The sequence below is a fragment of the Neodiprion lecontei genome, chromosome 6 (assembly GCF_021901455.1).
Source record: "Neodiprion lecontei isolate iyNeoLeco1 chromosome 6, iyNeoLeco1.1, whole genome shotgun sequence".
In the NCBI taxonomy this organism is placed as follows: domain Eukaryota; kingdom Metazoa; phylum Arthropoda; class Insecta; order Hymenoptera; family Diprionidae; genus Neodiprion; species Neodiprion lecontei.
The window spans coordinates 2,910,519-2,928,594 of record NC_060265.1 but is presented as its reverse complement, the minus strand read 5'-3'; the positions used below and the strand labels follow the sequence as shown (position 1 = coordinate 2,928,594).

The following is an 18,076-nucleotide window of genomic DNA, read 5'->3' as shown; positions in this document are numbered from 1 at the left end:
AAAATTTTCCACCAGCCTTTCAGTTGTTAGAATTTCGCTGCCACATTCTAATTCTTTATCTACTTTTACTACCTCTTGTAGCTGCTGCCGTTGCATTATAGAATTGACGAACAAACGACGTTGAACGTTGTTCGCCCCCGCTAATGTCGAACCGATTTTGCACATTTATGTGTGCTTCGTCAACTGTCACGTATCAGTACGTGTGGTATAATCTTCGTCCCATCCTTGACACTGATCAGCACCTGAAAAATGACTGATAATGAGTGGAAATTTTCGCACAAGGTTTACAAGAATGATCCTATCACATTGAAAAGTTACGTTAATAAGACCGTTTCGATTAAAACTAAAGATGGTCGTAGTTACTCCGGTGTTGTTTACACAATAGATCCGGTATCAGAAAGGTTAGGTATACTTATGTTACGTTCACTTATTCCTTTGTCCATTATCATGTTTGCCTGTTCACAATCAGCTACAGGTATAATGAAGCATTATAAAGTACTCGCACGCGTCCAGAATACGATTCGAGTTTTTTTTCAGTAGTAAAAAATTCACATAGAATGAAGGGTTCCATACTGCACGGCTAACTTGTAAGCCTCGGCATTTCATGATTAAAATCTAGAAACATGTTACTAAAGGCATAACACAGTAAACGATATATGTGTATAATTCCTCAGCTTTATTTTGGCAAACCCATCCTGCGACAAACAAAACCTGAAGATAATAATGGGACATGCGATTGACAATATGGAAGTACACACAAGGACTGAAACAAACGTACTGGATTTATTTTTATCATCTAGCGAAGATACGCCAGAATCTATTATTATGCGGAGAAAAAATGCTGTCAGAGAATTACTATTAGAAAATCGTTTCCCTGTTACGGAAAATGGTAATATCTTGAACATTGCAGGAATACTTTCGATAGAGCCACCATATGATGAACAACATTGTTCGAGCACTAATGAAATTGTTTTAGTACGAATACAGGAGCTGATTTCTAGCGTTGTTGTATGATATCTGAAATTGAAAATGCTATGATAAATTGTACTTTTGACAGAACCAATGATCAAAATAATAATTGGTCATATATGGCTTTGGATTGTAAAAAAATTTGAATGTCTGACTTCTTGAAAGAAGCCTCGTCTCCAACATTAGCGTAACACTATTACATGTGCTCATAATAATGCATAATTATTAATAACATTTCGAGACAAAAGCAATTGTGTGATTTTACCATTAATAAATAAGAGTACATACAGGGTTTAACAAAATTGGCAATTATATATTGAAAACAAGATTGGATTCATCTCGATAAGCACAGTCACACATCATCAAGCTAATTCCTGATCGACGTCCAATTATTCGACATAGTTTCTCTGATAGAACAGAGTTCCAAAAAAAAAATTTCGCCTTTCCCCAGTTTTGCTTATCGAAATAGATTCAATCCTGTTTTCAACAATTGCCAATTTTGTTACACTCTATATTTCAATAGAAGACAATATGAATAATCTGAAAAGTTACAATTACAATTACATGCGACTATTCAGGCTGTGAGTTAACTAAAAATATAACAAAAAATGAAATCAAATATGTGTAATTAAGCAGTCCATGTATGTAGAATTTCCAATTTTTCAACTTAATTTTTATGTTGTGTAAGGCAATAATCACTGCCCCTTATTTCTGCTCCTGTGTAAGGAATATAATGTAATTAATTGATAGTCCCTAATTCGGGATGAAAATAAATTGACAATTTGCAAATATTACTAAGCAGTATAACAACATTAGTATTTATTCCAATAATTACAATCGAATAGTTAAAAATCACTGAAATTACATTACTTCAAGGCATTCTTATATAAATATTTTAAGTATTTATTATTATTATACACACTCATATTTTCTATGACTATATAATACAGTAGTTTGCAACATTTTATTTTTTTTTTTCTGGAAAGTGTTGTTCGTCTTCTTTCGTTTTATTTCTTTTACACCTTTTTTCAACCAAGGTTTCCTACTATATTTTATACTTCGGAGTTTCGTCTATTTAAATATTTCATGAATTATATTGTAAATGCGTAGTTAAGTTTTAGTTTGGTACATTCGACTGGTGTTATGCAAGTATGCCAGGTATCAAAAAACAATGGATTTTTATAATGACCGATTTGACAAACGCCACACCTGTTAGGTATAGTTTGTGTGTATGTACAAAAAATTCAATCCATTGAATAATTGATTCATGACAGCTGCGAAGGTAAGGCTGGTTGGATAACGCAAATCAACTATACAAAATTCACGTATGGCTGAATTGAATTTGTGGAATATTACTACAAACATCAAATATTGACACTCAAATTATAACAATTGGCATAAATATAATTTTTCAACGATTGGAAGTCAACAACAAATATATGTACATGCCATGAATATTTGGTGACACGGACCGTTTATTAATTATTTTTTTTTTAATTTTTCCCTCTGCTCACTGTTGGTAGATACTATGATGTACATATGGGGTCCGTTTCACCAAATATGGGCAGGACAACTCTTTACAATGTGTAAATTTTCGATTTCATTTGGTCACAAATCAAGGATTATCCCACTGATATAATGTCCTTAATAACAACGGAGAAGACTTCAGTTTGTTCTATTTGAATAAAAAGACTAAAAAATTCTGGAAAATTCTATTCAATCATTATTATGTTGTTAAACTTATAGCCTTGATTCATAACCTTTGTTATAATGTATCGTACCAGAATTTGGACTCATTACATAAGGAATGTGTCTAGTCAAAGACTATTTTATACATTGTTGTACTGAAGTCACGTTTGAATTGCCTTCATCACATATGCATTACTTTCGGAGTGCTTGAACAGAAGAAAAAGAAAATAACACCTCAGTAATTGTATTATAATCGTTGCAAAATGATATTAGTATTCAAATTGTGCAATTCAAAATTATAGTAAAAATTATCTCACCTTTTCCCCCACAACCAGTTCATGAGAACGCTTGACTGACTCTGGACATCTCGAGCTGTAAGAAAAATTGAAACAATTATTGCAAGGTTCACTAATTACATTGCAGTCACCCCTTTTCGAATCTTTGAGCCACAATATAATTCCTGACACATGCTTTTCAATTCAATACATACATAGAGTGTAGTTGGCATTCACCAATCTGGCTGCTGCTTCAGGGGGTAAGGAATTCAGCATATCCCTGCGTGTAACAAACGACATTTGCTGCGTGTGTCTGGATTCTCGGTCGTCGCATAATCTTACATCTCGCCTTTGATGCACAGTGTGTAACTGAGAAAGCCTGTCACAAAAACTAGCTTACTCTGGGCTTTGGGAAACTGTTAAGCATGGGGCAGCAATCGGTAAGGAAATATTAATTAAAGCTAAGTTAGCTTCGAACAAATCTAATGGCAAATGATACATAAACCAGATCGGCGTCCAGACGCAATTTATGGGATAGGACATTTATCTAAGTTTGACACGAAAACAAGGATCTTGTTGTATCTATATGAACAAATGAATAATTGGGATGTAATTACTAGAATGCTTTCAGGACTCTATAATATAATAATGCAACATATTTAAGGGATCTTAACTTATTACAGGTTCTTTACTAAGAATATGGGCAAGAAATACATTCATCAAATCTGAAATTATTGCACAGTGACTTACTTTTGAGCAAGAGCACTCTTGTCTTCTCCAGCTGGTAAAGTCTCAACATTTAGTGCATCCGTTGCAATTTCGATAGGGCCTTCCGTTCTAGATGGAGATGGATGCTCGACTATTGGTTCGTTCGAAGATGTCGAAGGCAAGGCCTCTGTCTTAGGACTGGACATTGTCGTTTTCTGTTGTCGCAATTCTTCATTAATTCGAATTGCATTAGATAGTCTCAGCTGCAGAGTGTCACGTTCTTCTAACAACTGAAAAGATGGAATCAATTCGTCGCACATCAATTTAGTATTAAAAAATGACAAAATATACTTTTATTACCGAAAAAAAAAAAATTTGAACAACGATCTTACCTGCATCAATTCTAATGTCAATTCTTCGCATCTGACATCTCTCTGATGTAACATATAGAGAGCAAGATCGAGCTCACCTTCGACGGACACAACTGGATGTGACATTAAATTGTCACCTTCTTCTAAAGGTCTATCGATTGTATCTGCCGATTCCGTCTTTCTCTCGTCTGGGGTAACAGCGGATTCTGTGCTTCTATTTCGACTTAATGACTTCTGGATAATTTCGTATTCCTGTACAGTTTCAGCTAAAAGAGTTTTCAAATTAATAATTTCTTCTTCTTTAGATTCGACAACCTGTCGCAACTCGTTCAATTGCCTTTCTTCTTCCTCCATTAGTGCAGCCATTTCATCAATACGAACATCTTTATCATGAATTTGGACTTTGAGATTATGAATTTCAGCATCTTTGGTAACACTGACTTCTGCTAAGCGCCTTTCGTTTTCAGCCAAGTCCGATTTGCTAAGTAGCAACTCTTCATCTTTGTTTCGCAAGTTATCAATATAATGAGAATTCGATTGTTCCATTTGCATTCTTAGATTTATCACATCCGTTTCTTTCAATTGTAAAGTGGCAAGCAATTCCTGAGTTTCTATCACTAAACGTTGCTTCAATTCATCGATTTCAGCTTCTTTGTCTGCCAGTTTAGATTGTAGCACTTTTTCAGCTTCTTCCATGATCAATTTTTTTTCTGACGTTAGTTTTGATATTAGGTTCCTATCTTTCTCTGATTGTTCTTTTGTCACCGTCAAATCATTAATATCCTTTTCCTTTTCTACCAAGCTTGCTTGCAATTTTTCAATTTCTTGCTGCTTGGTATACAAGTCCACGTTTAATCGTCGTAGTGTTTCCTGAATTTCGAATTCGTCGAATTGCGAATTGGCATTATCTTGGAGAGAAATTTGAGAATCCTTCTGTGCAATCACGAATTTCAGTTCGTTTATTTCCTGTTCTTTGTCATGTAATACGTTTTGTAATTTTGCTATAGCTTCTTGGTGAATCGATGGTTTTTGGTCTACAACAACCGGTTCATGATTGTCTCCCGAAACAATCTCTCGTTGTCCCTGTGTTGCTTGTCTAATGTTTTCAATTTCTGTTTGTTTGCAGGCCAATTCTTCACTCAATAACTGGATTTTTTTCTCCAAAGACTGTTCCATTTGATATTTGTCTGTATGTAACTGATTGATGTTATCTTGTAACTTCTGTATGAGCTCGGGATATGTATTTTTGCTCAGCATATATTTATATTGTTCAATTTCTTCGTGTTTCTCGCTCAGTTCTGACCTCAATTGATCAACATCTGTTAGAAGCTGAATGTCAGTGTCGCCAGCCATTTTGAATCTTGGATAACTATCCGCCAATGCTACACCCTCTTGCGCAGAACCCTGCTCTTGCTGGTGGGACGTGGAAAGCTGAACACTATCTATCTGTAATTGTCCTTCGTTCAATTGCTGCCTGATTTTTTCTGTCGCAGCCTCTTTTTCAATCAAGATTCCGTTCAATTTCTGTATTTCTACATTCTTCTCCTCCAGCTCTGTTTGAAGCTGGCTAATTCGATCATTGGCAGAATGCAATTCTACGGACAATTTTTTTATTTCTTGATGAAGGCACTCGTTGAGAGAATTTTTTTCACGCAATCCTACCTTGAGCTCTTCAATTTGTTGCTCCTTTTCACTCTTATCTATCAATTGACTTTGCAAATTTGTTCTATCAGTATCAGCTATTGCAATTTGCTTAATCATTGAATTTTCCAATTTGTGCACCTGTTGTTGATTTCTTTCTATTTCTGACGAATACTTGGACAGCTCACTTTGGTAATATTCTAACAGAGATAGGTTCTTAGTTGATTCCTGATGACAAGTTGTCAATTCAGCAGAGGTTTTTTCTAAGCTTGATTCTTTTTCTAGTAGCATTGCCTTCAAATGTTGACTTTCTTTTTCCAATAATTCGATATGTGATATATGACTTTGCAATTCAAGAGTACACTTCTGCGCATCAGTTTCTACATTGGCTAACTCATTTCTAAGTTTTACAATCTCTTGATCTTTATCCAATAACTGCAGTTGTAGGCCATGCAGTTCAGCACCTTGTTTTTGCATAGTTTCACTCACCTCTTGTGTCAGTGATTGTTGCAGACGTAATATTTCTTCCTGTTTGTTGTTCAACTCTTGTCGGAGGTTTTCTATGTTACCACGTAAATTATTTTCGGTTTCAGTTCTTTCAAGGTATTGTTGCTGGTAGTTTTGCTTCAAATCAGCCACCTCTTGCACTCTTGTATTTAATAGCTCTGTGACTTCGCTCAATGAGGTTGATACAGATGATAATTCTTCATTGGTAGTTTCCAGAATTTCGACTTTTTGCAATAGCATGACATTTTCTTGCCGCGTTTGCTCTAATTTGTGTTGCATTTCGTTAATTTTTAAAGTACATTCTTCCGTGTCTTTAATCAACGACTGTTTTTCATTATCAAATTCGATAGACTTTGCTGTCAACTCAGTTCTCATCAGCTCGTTAAGTTGACGCATAGCTGTTACCTGATCATTTGCATCCATAAGGCTTTGCTTGTACTGTTTACTCAGCAAACTGTATTCTTCTTGTAATTTGTTCAGGCTAATCTGTAAATTGTTGTTTTGTTTCGCCAATTCTTCGTATTTAACGATAATATCAGATTTTTCTGAACCAATTTTGCTCTGAACAGGCATCATTTGATTCTTCTGTTCTTCCAAAAGTTGTTGTAGTTGTTCATTTTCTGTTGCTAGCGCTTCCATTTCCTCTTTCAAATCGTCAATTTCTTCTTTATATTGTTGACACAATCCGTCAATCCGTTCCTGGGTTTTAGATAATTGATCACTGGATGGATCAACTTCACTTGGAGGTACACTAATCTGACTTCTAATCTGCGGCGACGGTGTAGTCGATCCTTCATGATTGGATGAAATTTCTCGGAGCTGCCACTCCAAAGACTGTATTTTACTAGTGAGTTCTTTATTTCGAATTTGCCATACTTCGATATCCATGTCTTGTCTTTCCTTCATCTCAACAAATCTTTCATTGGCTGACGTCAAGACTTCTAACCTTTTCTGCAACTGTTCTTTCTCTGTGATAGATTTTTTTTGTTCTTGGATAGCACTTTTCAAACTTTCTTCCAGCCTCAGAATTTGTGCTTTTAATTCTTCTTCAATAGCAGAATCCAAATCCGAGAAACACGACGGTTGTTGCTGCTTGACCTTTTGTTCCAGCAATTCATTTCGGACTTTAAATTCTTTGAGTTTTTTAACTAATTTTACATTTTTTAGTTGAATAGCTTTACTTTCCTCTTCCAGGTTATTTATCTTGGTTTCCAATTCTTTAATTTGATCTTCCAGCTCTGCCACTCTGGTTTGCAACTGAATTTCCGCACTGGGTGTCAAAGTAGTTGTTGATAATTGATGCTGTTCCTCTAATTGTACTTCCTCGGCACTCCAGCCCCATCCTTCTTCGTCGATATCTAGTTTGCCAGATGATCTATTGTCCCATTCAGAGTCAACTTCCAAATGCAAATTCTTTTCAACAGGTTCCTGGGATGGTGTTGAGTCTGATATTGGTTTTTCTGCAGTATTTCCAACTACTTGGACCTGCTGATTTTTTAATTGATTGATTATAATGATCGAATCTGAGACTTGGTGTTCAAATGATTCTTTTTCTATTAAAAGCTCATCCAACTCGTTTTTCAATCCATTTATTGTCAATTCTTGTGCCTTCAGTAAGTCTAGCAGAGCATTTTTCTCCTGTGTAATTTCATCTACTCTACTTTTCAATTCCAAGACTTGCTGGTCATTCGTATTTGTATCATCAGTAGTAGCATGCTTTTTCAGTTCCATAAGTTCGTTCATGTACGATTCTTGAGAGAGACGAAGTTCGTCATTTTCAAGCTTCACAGTTTCAAAATCAGCTAACAATTCATTAAATGTTGACGCAACTTTATGAAGATCGTTAGTATTCGTGGTGTTTCCTTCATCCCGAATTTCATATAATTTGTTAACTTTCTGTTCGGCGGTAGATATAATTTGGTTGACAATTTCTTGGGCACTTTTTTGCTGCACTTTTAGGTCATCCAATTGAGACTCATAGATAGACTTTTCATTCTGAAGCTGGTCAATCAAAGTGTTTTTGTCATCTGTAGGACTGTAGTTTTCTTTTTTGGCCGTTGTGATTGTTTGCAATTCCTCATTTGCCAAATCCAACTCATTTCTAATTGCTTCAATTTCTGCATCTTTTGCTGTAATAATTCCTGTCAGTCTAACAATTTCTTTGTCGTTGTCGCTTTGATGATTACCAGACACCTCCAACTGAGCACAGATGTCACCAAATTGAGCATGTAACGAGTCAATTTTTTGGTTTTTCTCTAATAAGGCTTCAGTCATCCTGTCCAACTCATTTCGACACTGATTAAACTCTGCTTGCAGAGTTTGTGACTCTGTAACTAGATGTGCATAGTACTGATCTTTTTCATTCAAGGACTGTTGATTTTCTGATACAACGTTGGCTAATCTCTGCTTTAAATTCTCCAATTCTATACAAACACTCTCATACTGACGTATTTTCTCTGCTAAGAGATTATTCAACATGGCTATTTCATTGGTAGGGGCAGATGTATTAGGTAGCATTGTCGTGTCAAATACATCGGAGACATCACCCTGTTGAGGCGTGACAAAAGCAGCCATTTGCAGTTGCATATTCCGCCTTTGATAATTTTCGATTTCAACTTCTTTTTCAGCAAGTAGTGATGTTAATTTTTCAACCTTCTCCGGAAAATCGCCTACCATTGAGACAGACTCTTTTCGCTTAGCCCGTTCAGCTACTAACTTTTGGTTAGATTCATTCTGCGTTTCCACTTCGGCTTCTAATTCCGAAATTCTTTGTCGACAAAGGCTTACACCATCTTTAAGCGACTCGATTTCTTGGATAAGATTTACCTTCAAATCCTCCAACTTTTCACACTTCTCAAGTAACTGTTTTTTGTCAGAATCAAGTTGGTTTATTTGAGAAGTGACTTCCCGTTCAGAGCTGTCTATGTACTGTTTAGCTTCATACAGATCCTGCTGTATTTTTTTCATCTGGGATTCTTGCGAAGTATGTTTATCAAGCAATTCCGAGTATAAAACATCGACATTCTGCAATTTTTCATTAATCTCTCTGCTGTACTGCAATTCTTCCTCAACTGCATCAATCTTTTCTTGCAAGCTAATATTAATATCTTGAAGACTATGAATCTTTTCGGTTAATTCCTTGTTTTCGTCAATTGTTTCATTCAATTTGTCACTGATAGCTTCGTCTTTAGCCATGAGCATAGCTAATCTTTGTTCCAGCACATCCTCGCTAAAGGAAGCTTCTTCTGTTATCCGGAATGATTGCTCGAGTTCAGCACCCAACAATTCCGTTCTTCTTTCCAAGCTATGCCTCCGCTCCTCGACAGCACTCAAAGCTTCTTCTAGTTTGCTAACTCTGTCGTGAGATTTGCCAAGTTCAATTTCTAAAGACTCAATTACAGCATCTCGTTCTTGTAATTTTGCCTCCAAGGCTTGCACCGAGGTGTAGCTCTGTTCCTGAGATGGTTTTGCCGCATTTTCACTCATTTCGCAATCTAAGGTCTGTGCTTTGTGTACTAAAACTTTTTCAGTGGAATCAGTTTTTTCTTTCTGGAGTTTTTCCAAGAGAAACTTTCTTTCCTCGGACTCCTTTTCAACATTTTCCAATCTTTCATTGATTTGGGTTTCTTTCGAGGACAACATCCCATTTTCAGCCTTCAGTTTTTGGATCAGACCTAATTGTTCAACATACTCGCTTTCCATAACTTCCATTCGCACTCTTAGTTCTCGGGCGCATTCAGTAGTTTCTTCTAAACTGTTTTGTTGTTTTTCATACGCAGCCTGCATCTGTAATTTGTACGCTTCATACTCCGATATAATATTCTGTTTCTTTACTTCCTCATCTTCCAATAAAGATTCCCTGTTGCTAATTTCCATCCGTAATTTTTCTATTTCTTCCCCCATCTCTGTAACTTGTTCCAATAAAGAATTCACTCTCAGCTTAAATGTATCAATCTCGTGCGCTAGTCCTTCAACGTTCTGCAAAGCTATAGCAGTTTGTTTTTCACTTTCTATCACCTTGTTCTCCAGCTCGGAAATTTTATTGTCTTTGTCACGTATGGCGAACTCATTCTCTTGTATAATGTTATTTATCGCTTCTTTTTCTGACTTTTCACAATTCCATTTCTCTTCAAGGTCAGATACCTTAGCTTCAAGATCTTGACACTGTGCTACCTTTTTCTTCAAATTGGCAGCAATTTTTTTCATTTTATCCAACTGAGCTTTTCCTTTGGATTCAGATTCCATCAATCTACCTTCTAGATCTGCGACTTTCAATTCTAAAGCTAATTTGGTCTCTTCAGTTACATTTTGGCTTAGGAGTTTTTCTTTCTCTCCTATCTCGAATTTCAAGTTTTCATTTTCTTGTAACTTAATATTCAACTCTTCAATCAAATCCTCCAGTCGCCTGTTTTGCATTTCTCTGTCTTCTACATGCTGTGCTTTCACCAATTCTAATTTCCTGTATGCATTACTCAGTTCTTGCCGGAGATCTTCAAGGTAATTACTGTTCTGTTCCAATGTATTATGCAAGTGAGATATTTGGGTGGTCAGCAACGATTCGACAGACTTGGCTTGATGCAATTCTTCGTTTAGATTTTTATTAGTTTCAGTATGTTGAGCAATTTCTTCCTCTCTTTTAGCTAATCGTTCTGCCATGTCACGGATGTTTGAGGTAACATTCTCAATTTTACCATGTGTCATGATAATTTCATTTGCCTGTTCATCAATTTTATTCTGCATCTCTTTCGTTATTTCTTGACTATCCTGCAAAGTCTTGACCAATTCATTGAACTCTTCCGAAGTTTTGGAGTTTTCTAATTCCGCAGATAGTTTATCAACAGTGGCTTGTGCATTATTAATTTCTGCATTGCTTGTTACTAAAGAAGTATTTAATCGTGCAACTTCTTCGTTCAATGATTCGATTGTGAGGTTTTGCTCTTCGATCCGACTCTTATACTCATTAAGAATCTTGTGTAAGCTGTCAATTGTAATCATGTCAGTCTGTAATGTTCCTGATTTATCACGAAGATCTGCATCATTTTTGGCAACTAATTCTTTCAGAGCTGTTATTTCTTCTTCTCGGACGGATGCTATTTTAAATTCTTCTTGGCATTTCAATTCAAACTGCGATATGGTTTCATCAAGTTCCTTCTTCAGTTTTATCATCTCAAAATCTTTCGTTTCAAATTCTTTTATCATATTCAACTTTTCGGCCTCCAGTATTTTTATGGCATCCTCAATAATTACTTTTTCAGATTCAGAAATCTTCAATTTTTTTTCCATTTCTTCACATCTCAATTCCCATTCTTTAATAACACTAGAAGTGTTTTTCAATTCCATTTCAAGTTTACCCAAGTTTGTAATCTCAGTTTGGTAGTCTTCAATTTTTTTAGTTTGTAATAGTAATTCCTCTTGTGTATCAGACAATTTTGATTTCATATCATCAATCACCACTTTTTGTTCTGAAATTAATTTTTTGTAATTTTCCATTTCATTTTCTAGTAACGTTACTGTAACAGACCCTTGATAGTCAACCGAGTCTTTATCTTCAACTGTTTCTTCTGTAAGTCTGTGTAGAAGTTTTGTAATCTCATCACGTATTCCTTGTGCTGTAGTTTGATTTTTTCGATTCAATTCGTTTAACTTTTCAATAAGTTCTCTAGCAAAAGTATTGGTAGTCATCTGATCAACAGCCTCTTTTAAATTATCTCTTTCTTTAGTAACGAGATCCAAATTAATTTCCAGATTCTCATTCTTCTCTTTCAATTTCGTAACACTGATGACCAAAGAGTGATTTTCTTGAGATAAGACGTTTTCTCTCTCTTTTATCATCGACTCATTAGATTCTACTTGCTGAATCAGATTTCCCGAAAATTTATCTCCTAATCTTTCTTGCAATTTCGTCAATTGAATAACAAGATCGGCATTTTCCTGGGTCAATGCCCGAACTCTGCATTCCAGATTTGACATAGCGTCATCATCTATGGTCTTGGACTTGGGTCCATGACTGGGACTTTCTTCAATTTCAGCCAGTTTCTCTTCGAGTTTGATTACTTTTATAACAAGTTCGTTATTTTCTTGTATTAAAACGTCTAGCCTGGATAGATTGTCACCATGTTCTGGTATGCGTTCAAAAGATTCAGTAGATCCAGTGTCGGAGGAGCTTTTCTCTTCAACTTTCGACAGCTTGGTAGTTAAACTGTTATTTTCCTTAACGAGCAGCTCAATCTTCTTCATTAATTCATTTTTCGTAGAATCACTTAAATTTTCAAAACATTCTGTTGATTCGGTTTTCTCTTCCAATTTCGTTAGCCTTATAATCAAGTCATTATTTTCTTGTGAAAGCATATCGATTTTTTTCAAAAGTTCGTTTCTATCTGTTTCATGGAGTGTCTCAAACGATTCAGTTGATCCAGTGTCAGAAGTTCCCTTTTCTTCTAGTTTGGCCAACTTAACGATCAAATTATTGTTCTCTTGGGACAGTGATTCTATTTTATCTAAGTATTGCTTTTTTTCCGACTCGCTCAATAAATCAAATTGCTTAGGATCAGCAATTGACTTATGTAATGCATCCAATTGTTCTTCCAGTTCGACGATCTTCATTTCAGCAGTCACTCGGAGGTTTTCGGAATCTGCATTTTCAGCCTCTAGAGCAGAGATTTCCTGTTTCACTGCGTGTAGTTCTACAATATAATGAATATGGTATAGTACAAGAATGAAAATTTCGTGTATGTGCACATTGAACTATAGATAAACAAACTTTGTTCTACCTTGTATAAGATCCAATTTTTGATTCTCCAAAGTAGCAATGGCTTGTACCTGGGAATCGATCTCATTACTTTGAGCAGATATCTTAGCTTCAAGATCAGAGATACGCTCCTGCCAATCACCTGCGGAAGCTGTGCATATTGTAAAATGAAGTTCCTTGTATGGATACATTTGAATCGAAAGAACTAAAGGAGCTTGACATTAAATAATAAACTGACATCTTAACAACCCTGTTACATAGTTTCTTCAAAATGCATCAAATCCTTGAATAATCCACGTAGGTAACGCTTCAGCCAGATATTGTTAGTAATGTTAAAAAACATCTTTTCTTCAGCTAATGAAATACTGGTACATTCTAGCGGATATTAATATTTTTCTAATTTCTTTCACTGGCATACTTTTATTATATATATATTCCAATGATGAAAACTCAGATTAATAGAATTAAGACAAACACTATTACTGTAATTAAATACTAGACAATGTAGTTCTACAAACAAAAAAGGTTTCATGGTATATTTGTAAAGCATGTTTAGGGAACTGAGTAAAAATTCGAAAGTTACAGCGATAATTTAGTCTGCACAATTTGGAATAATTCTAATTTATTGGACAACAATAATTTGATAAAGATATTTAAATAACACAGCTTCATTTCCGGAATCCTTTTTTTTGTTTGTATCAAATTAGAGTAAAGCAAACTTTGACAAGTAATAAAGTAGGTACCATTTGATTGCTTCTTTGCCTAAATGAATGAAAAATGTTTGAGAAAACTCGTTTACTTTTATTTTCTCAAAGGTGTGTAATGAAACTGAAAAATGTATGTAGACTAGCGTACGAATTTTTCCCACCACCATAGGTATTAATAAGCGTGATTGTATTTTGCATCTATCATGTTTTTCAAAGTTATAAATATTGATGAAAGTAGAGAAATCATATAGGTATGTAGCCATAAATTATCAGTCACGATCGAGAATTCCAGGTAAACAAAAAATCAGTACAAACCACTATTAAGCAACATTGAATTCAAGATATATAAATTTTGTAATAGTTTGAAACATATTTTCCAAGCAGAAGAATTGACAATTTTAGAAAAACCCGATGAATATTATGTTCATTGCGATCGTAAAAACTGCAATCACTACCAATCATCATAAATAGATACCCAGGACAGGTGAAAATATTCATGATTCAACGAATTGTTCGCAAAAGGATGAACTTCAATTGTTTGAAACATTGTACATAAAAAACTCAAACGAGTGAGAATGAGTGACAAAAGTGAAGGTAATGAATAAATACAGTGATAAAATTATACCGTGGTTCCTACCTTTAAGCTCGTCAAAGTCTACCAGACTGAGCTGTAGATTACCTTTTTCTTCCTCTAGTAGCGTCACTTGATTCCCTAGCTTAACCAACTCTGCATTCGTATCAGATACCTAGATCAAAACACCGAAATTAAAGCTCTATGATGAAATGCATGTCGAAGAAAAATGTTGAAATTTAGTAAAGATATATGACAATTTCAATTTAATAGGAATAATCAATTTCTGAAAGGTGAGAATCGTATGCAGAAATGCAGCTTGACGACAGACCCCTCACAATAAATCAATATACCTTTTTGAAGTTTTCAAGTTGTTTTTGCAGACTTTTAACTTTGCTTTTATGTTGAGCCTTGAGTTTGATCATCGATTTGTTTAAGTCATCTAGTTCCTTGGACAACTTGGTCACTCTTGCATCTTCTTTTGTTTCGTAGCTATCGTCTGGTACTCTTTTCAAAAGTTCGTTCTTTTCCGATTCCAGATTGTGAACAAGTTTTTCTAACTCATCAACTTTGTTGGAATATTCTTCATTCTTTGATGTCAATTCAAGAATTTGATTCTGTAACTCGGTTTTCGATTCTTCCAACAACAACTGATTCGATTTTCTCAATTCTTCAATCAAATTCTCTAGTTCTGCTATTCTGTTATCTTTTTCGAGAATCAGTCCGTTATTGACTGCAGATTCATTAGAAATCACTTTATCTTGTAGTTCGGCAACTGATTTTTGCAATTCATATTTTTCATCCTGTAACTGCCGGTTGCGTTGTTCCAATGTTTCTAATTTAGATTGAAGATCTTTCATGTCAGGTGGTATGACTATGCCGGCAGCAGATTCCAGCTTGAATATTCTTTCTTCTGTTTCTGCCAATTTCATTTCCCGCTCTTCTAATTGATCGAGGAGATTTTTATTTTTAGATTTGAGTGATGATTCTATAAGAATAAAGTTTTCTTGCATTGATTTCATCGCTTCCTTTGTCTCAGCTAAAGTATCTAAAGTTGAACGAGAAAAGTCTGCAGTGGTGACGTCGGTTACTCTTCTTTTCTCAAGGTCTTCTTTTAATCTGGGAAGGGAGTTAATTAATTTCGATACACTGTCAGTTGAACAGCGATAGGGTCAAATTGAATGAAATTGAACACTGCAACTTACCCTTCAACGGTATTTTCGTACTCATTGATTCGAGAATCTCTTCCTTGAAGCTGCTGCAGCAAACTATTAATTTTTTCCTTCAAGGATGTTTCTATAAGCACAAAGTTAGCCTGCATCGTTCGCATTTCGTCTTTCGTATCTTCGAGTGTGTCCAATGTTGATTTCCTTTTTTTCGATAAATCTGCGGTCATCAGTGTAATAGCCTTGGTCTTTGAGTTGATAACAGAGTCCTTTTCTTTCAAATTTTCTTGCAAGTCAAGTACAGTGGCTTCTAGCTCCAAGATTTTATTACTGAGCTCAGCTATTCGGTTGTCTCTGTCTGGCAAACTGAAATGCTCCAAGCCTGGACTTGCGACCTAAATAATTCAACAGTTTGAATACAATCTCCATGTTTTGTAAACATTTTCAAACATTATACTGCAAGATGTAGTATAATTTTATTTCACGAAACAAAATTTTGTCAGATCAAAAAAAGGATTAATTCTAAATACGATTTATAAGACTTGAGTGTCACCATTACCTGTGTTGTTATAACAATTGGTTGAACAGGTAAGGTGGTAGTTAGTTCTTTTTGCAATTCCAATATCGTTGTATCGCTTTCATCCAGTTGTTGCCGTATAGCCTCCACTTTTTCTTTGACCACTCTTTTGTTCTCTGACATTTCTCTGCTCCGCTGCTCAAATATTTTTCTATTCTCCATGAGTTTTTTTTGCAGAAGAGAAGACTTAGCTTTTGGTGTTTTAGCTTGGCTAATGTCATCGACATCATCAAAATTTTCAACCAAGGGACTTGATATTCTTGATTTAGCCGCTGTTTCTGGTGTACCCTCAACAGATGATGACGCATCTTTGCTGCGTCGAGAGAGCTTTGCTCTAGACTTAATCTTCGAGAGTTTTCTAGCATATTCCTGCAAATGAGCAAAATGACGTCCATTATTATTATTGATTACGGCTCCAATTGTGGACTTAGGAGATAACATGAAATTAGCGACAGTGGTGATAATTAAATCTGTTATATTCATTACTATTAATTCCGTATATCTTAGAGTAGAAATATATGTATTGTACACGTCCAATAAGTGTTTTCACAGTCACCGGCACATTTAGTACATCTTTTTTTTCTACATGATATGTATCAATATATATTATGATATGATTATCACTGCTGTAGCAGACAGATTACAATTCATTAATTGAAATTCTACTACTAGAAATTAGCCACTTTGATTTGGGTAGTAAATTTAATATATCTTCACCTGGACCACCTCTTCTTTCTTTTTCAAACTTTGCTTATCGTGCAATATTGTTTCTTTCTGCACTTCAGGTTGGTTCTTATTCTCACTGGGAACATCCTTCGTATCGGCAACTACATCAAGGTCTTGGTCTGTTGCTGCTTTTGGAGGTTGATAGGACTCTAGAGGCTGGTTTATCCCTCCACCCGGATCCGCCATGATGAACTGGACAGTAAAGAATGATATTATAAACCACTTTATCATCTTCACTAATAAACTTGATATTCTTGATAGGATGCGAAAATTTAAGCAGCTGTTTCAACGCTGTGAGCCACTGCTGACTTGCCAGAGGTAGAATCACCTACTGCTCTCATTGTTCGACTCTTAATTGGATAGGAACGTGACTGGGGTAGAGTAATTCCATTAGTATATGCACCGAGTAGACATCAGTAATTTTTCAAGATAAAGGGTAAGCCGCAATACATGCAACAGCATTTTAAACAAATGGTAGTGATCCAGTGGTAGAAATTGTATGTCCCACATTTTAACAACTTGAACAGTTCTAGGTACGACGTTACGTATAAATGAAATGGTATCTATCGAAAAAATAATTAACTGGATGATAATTTGTGATTATATTTCAAGTTGTATGCATCAGTACGAAACGTGATGGTTATATTCTTGCTTTTCTCATTACTTCAAAATGTATGTCGACCGTAGGCATGAAAATCCGGCTACGCAAGGCAAATTAATGGTGAAACAAAGTTATCTTGGAGTTGTGAAATACTATAAAAACCACGAAGCATGCACATGGCATTGGATAATTGAAGTACAAAATCATATAACAATAAAGAAGTTAAGATAGTAGAACCCACACAATGATGTAATCCATTCCATATGAGAGTTGAAGAAATAAATGAGGTTATGTACTTCAGTTATATTTCGTAGAGTAAAAATGACTGCAGAAAATTATAAGAAAAATTTGAATAAAGAAATGATGAGGAATCGAAAATGGTAAGAAACCCTATATACTTACATTTATTTATGTTCTCCAAGACGTCAAGATGGAAACAACACGTCACTAATTTTTGTACACATATTATTTAAAGCTGAGCGCCCACTTTTCTCTGTCACAGCGTACCAGCGAGCTTTTTCTACTAGTTATAAATTTCAGCGAGTTGCTTGTCAAATGCCCGAAAAATAATTATAGACCATTTATATCGGATACAAATTATGTCAAATATTTTACAAGCAACGATTTCACCGATACGACCAACCGCCACCAAGTCTTTCCACCATGACTGCCGCACACTACTCACCGCCCGGAAATTGTTGGATACGTACAGTTCTGTCAGCACAACAGCGCCAGTTTCGGGAGTTCCTAACACTAGTTCGAACCGACTCTTTATTTCGCCCTGCCACCTGACGGCACATTCAATAATTAAACTCTTCGA

The 18,076-nt window shown here is 35.4% G+C and overlaps 2 protein-coding genes across 4 annotated transcripts; one reads left to right on the top strand and one right to left on the bottom strand.

Annotated features, from left to right (window-relative positions):
* Positions 1-249: 249 nt before the first annotated feature.
* Positions 250-2,123, top strand: LOC107222642 (gem-associated protein 6). The gene is made up of 2 exons (XM_015662083.2): positions 250-401; positions 675-2,123. The coding sequence occupies exons 1-2, from the start codon at positions 250-252 to the stop codon at positions 1,012-1,014; spliced, it is 492 nt and encodes a 163-aa protein (XP_015517569.1). The 3' UTR covers positions 1,015-2,123.
* LOC107222625 (protein lava lamp) lies at positions 1,759-17,947 on the bottom strand. 3 transcript variants are annotated; one of them, XM_015662058.2, is made up of 12 exons: positions 17,659-17,944; positions 16,647-16,847; positions 15,912-16,298; positions 15,392-15,747; positions 14,540-15,305; positions 14,253-14,361; positions 12,931-13,059; positions 4,034-12,843; positions 3,684-3,931; positions 3,149-3,312; positions 2,976-3,030; positions 1,759-2,864 (listed from the first exon to the last, which is right to left on the bottom strand). In XM_015662058.2, exons 2-12 carry the CDS (start codon positions 16,839-16,841, stop codon positions 2,840-2,842), a joined length of 11,244 nt encoding a protein of 3,747 aa, XP_015517544.2. In that variant the 5' UTR covers positions 16,842-16,847; positions 17,659-17,944; the 3' UTR covers positions 1,759-2,839. The 3 variants fall into 3 exon arrangements, with proteins under 3 accessions (XP_015517544.2, XP_046599651.1, XP_046599652.1); XM_046743695.1 differs by having other exon boundaries at positions 14,295-14,361; XM_046743696.1 differs by lacking the exon at positions 3,149-3,312 and having other exon boundaries at positions 17,659-17,947.
* Between the last annotated feature and the right edge of the window lie 129 nt (positions 17,948-18,076).